General features: G+C 55.6%; 1 protein-coding gene across 1 annotated transcript; it reads left to right on the forward strand.

The window, feature by feature from the left end:
• Positions 1-1,125: 1,125 nt before the first annotated feature.
• Positions 1,126-2,366, forward strand: GUITHDRAFT_79133 (hypothetical protein; the record flags this gene model as incomplete). The annotated part of the gene is made up of 7 exons (XM_005823034.1): positions 1,126-1,196; positions 1,303-1,403; positions 1,493-1,629; positions 1,744-1,791; positions 1,868-1,960; positions 2,078-2,163; positions 2,210-2,366. Coding segments are annotated over 7 exons (693 nt in total), but the record flags the coding sequence as incomplete, so codon positions are not given.
• Between the last annotated feature and the right edge of the window lie 175 nt (positions 2,367-2,541).

Raw genomic sequence — 2,541 nt, forward strand, 5'->3', positions numbered from 1 at the left:
AAGAAGCAGAAGGAGCAGAAGGAGCAGAAGGAGCAGAAGGAGCAGAAGGAGCAGGAGGAGCAGAAGGAGCAGAAGGAGCAGAAGGAGCAGAAGGAGCAGAAGGAGATCGAGCAGGAGCATCAAGAGCAGGAGCAGATAGAGCAGGAGCAGGAGGGAGATGAGAACCGACGTGCACAGACATGAGCCAATTGCGAGGAGAGACGCTGGCTGGCTGGCTGGCTGGCTGGCTGGCTGGCAAGACGGCGAGCGAGCGGGCAAGCAAGCAGTCAAATACTGAAGTATAGTCCAACCACATACGTGAAGTGTTTTGAAGAAGACAGCAATGCGACAGAAATATGCAGACAGATAGACAGACAGAAAGGAAGGGAGATGTGGCAGGGTGGAATAAGAAAAGGGACCAGAGGGGAAACGAGGGGTACGTGGGATGAGATGTAAGATCGAGGTGCGGCAGGGAGACTAGCACAAAGGGCGCCAGACAGAGAAGACGAGGATGATGGCGAGAAAGACGAGATTGACAAGAACAATGACGCAAGAGCATGAGACTCATGGAAAGAGCTTGTAAAGGCTGAGGATGAGGCAGGTGTTGTGAGTCGGAGGGAGGCGAATGATGACTTCCAGCTCTCTTGCAAGCGTGGTGATACTGTTGCAGGCATGTCCGACGCCGACTCAGACACTTCCACTGTTGTCTCCCTCCCCCCTGAGAAGCCCGAGCCAACGCCAGAGCAGCTCGCAAAATCGGAGGAGATCAAAGCACAAGCAAACAAGAAATTCCAAGAGAGTCACCTCAAGGAAGCTATCGACCTCTACACCGAAGCCATCGAGCTCAACCAGCGCAATCACGTTCTCTACGCAAACCGCGCCTTCTGCCATGTCAAACTTGAGAACTACGGTCTCCCCTTGCCCTCCTTCTCAGCTATGCCTTCCCGCTTGCCTCCTTCCTTCACATCATCTCCTTTCCCTCCGCTTGCTCCTCTTCGCCTATTCTTTCACTCTCATTCGCAACTGACGCATGTTGTGATCAGGAAGTGCCATCATCGACGCTACCGAGGCAATCACGTTGGATCCCACGTACATCAAGGTGAGAGGGCAGCCTCTGAACGTAGCTGCAGCCTCTGATCTACTTGGAAGGGCTACTACAGGAGAGGAACGGCTTACCTCGCCCTTCACAAACTGAAGCAGGCTAGAGCTGACTTCCGGTGTCTTCTCCTCCTCACCCCCTCCTTGACTTTTCTTTTGGCCTCAACTGCCGTCTTTCCATTTCCTCCCTCTCTATCTCTTTCACGACTGACCATCTGCTTGCAGAGAGGCCGTGAAAATTGAGCCGGCGAACAAAGACGCTCGCAGCAAGCTGAATGAGTGTGAGAAGGTGAGCGGTAGGAGTGGAGAGAAGATCGGGACTGAGTGTGAGGGCTCAGGCGATCCGGAAGGAGAAGTTCGAAGCAGCCATCGGGGTGGATCACGGGGCTCCAGCCACTCAGATTGACCCGGTGAGGGGAGGGGAAGCGGGAGACGCTGAGCGTGACGAGATCGCAGGACACGATCGAAGTCGAGTCGACGTACACGGGGCCCCGTCTTGAGGATGGGATAGTGACGGAGAAATTCATGGATGAGCTTCTTCTCTGGCTTAAGGTACCTCCCACCTCCCACCTTCCTCTGGTCCTTACCCATCCTCTACCTGCTTGTGCTCCTCCTGCGAGTCTCGCTACTCCTCTCCCTGTCGTGCGCTGGCTAATCCACGTGTAGGCGGAAAAGAAGTTGCACAAGAAGTACGTCTATCAGATCCTGTACCAGGTGCTGCGGAGCAGTGGAAGGAGGACAGGTGGGGAGGAGCAGGCGACGAGCTGGTGACTCGTGCGACTTGTGGCAGGTTCGCAACATTCTCAAGCAAGAGAAGACAGTGGTGGATGTTCCTGTGGTTGCGGGAGAGAGCATCACAGTATGCGGCGACGTCCATGGACAGGTGGGAAGGAGGATGTTGGAAAGAGGAGGAAGAGGAGAAGGAACGAGATACGCAGAGAAGGCTTGGATGGGGGAGGAGGAGATGAAGGGATCGTGTGGGTCTGTGACTTGGCTGCAGTACTACGACCTGCTGAACATCTTTGAGATGAACGGAAAACCCTCCAAGGCGAATCCCTACCTGTTCAACGGAGACTTTGTCGATCGGTCTCTTGCTTTGTCGCCCCTTCCTCCCATGCTCACCGTCCAGCAGCGGCTCCTTCGGGCTGGAGGTCGTGCTCGCCCTGTTTGGCTACAAGTGTCTACTGCCCAACCACATGCATCTCAACCGCGGCAATCATGAGAGCGTCAACATGAACAAGATCTATGGGTTTGAGGTAGTGGGGGGGGAGGAGGAGGCGGAGAGATAAACTAATCAGAGGCTGCAGGGAGAGGTGGCAAGCAAATACAGCACGTAAGGAGGATGGGGAGAGAGTTTGATGGATCGAGGGGAGGGGAGGGAGGAGGAGCGGGGGGGGAGGAGAGCGGGGAGGGAGGAGGAGCGGGGAGGGGAGGAGTGTGATGGAGTGATGGGGTACGAGGACG

Source organism: Guillardia theta, assembly GCF_000315625.1.
Source record: "Guillardia theta CCMP2712 unplaced genomic scaffold GUITHscaffold_115, whole genome shotgun sequence".
Lineage (NCBI taxonomy): Eukaryota > Cryptophyceae > Pyrenomonadales > Geminigeraceae > Guillardia > Guillardia theta.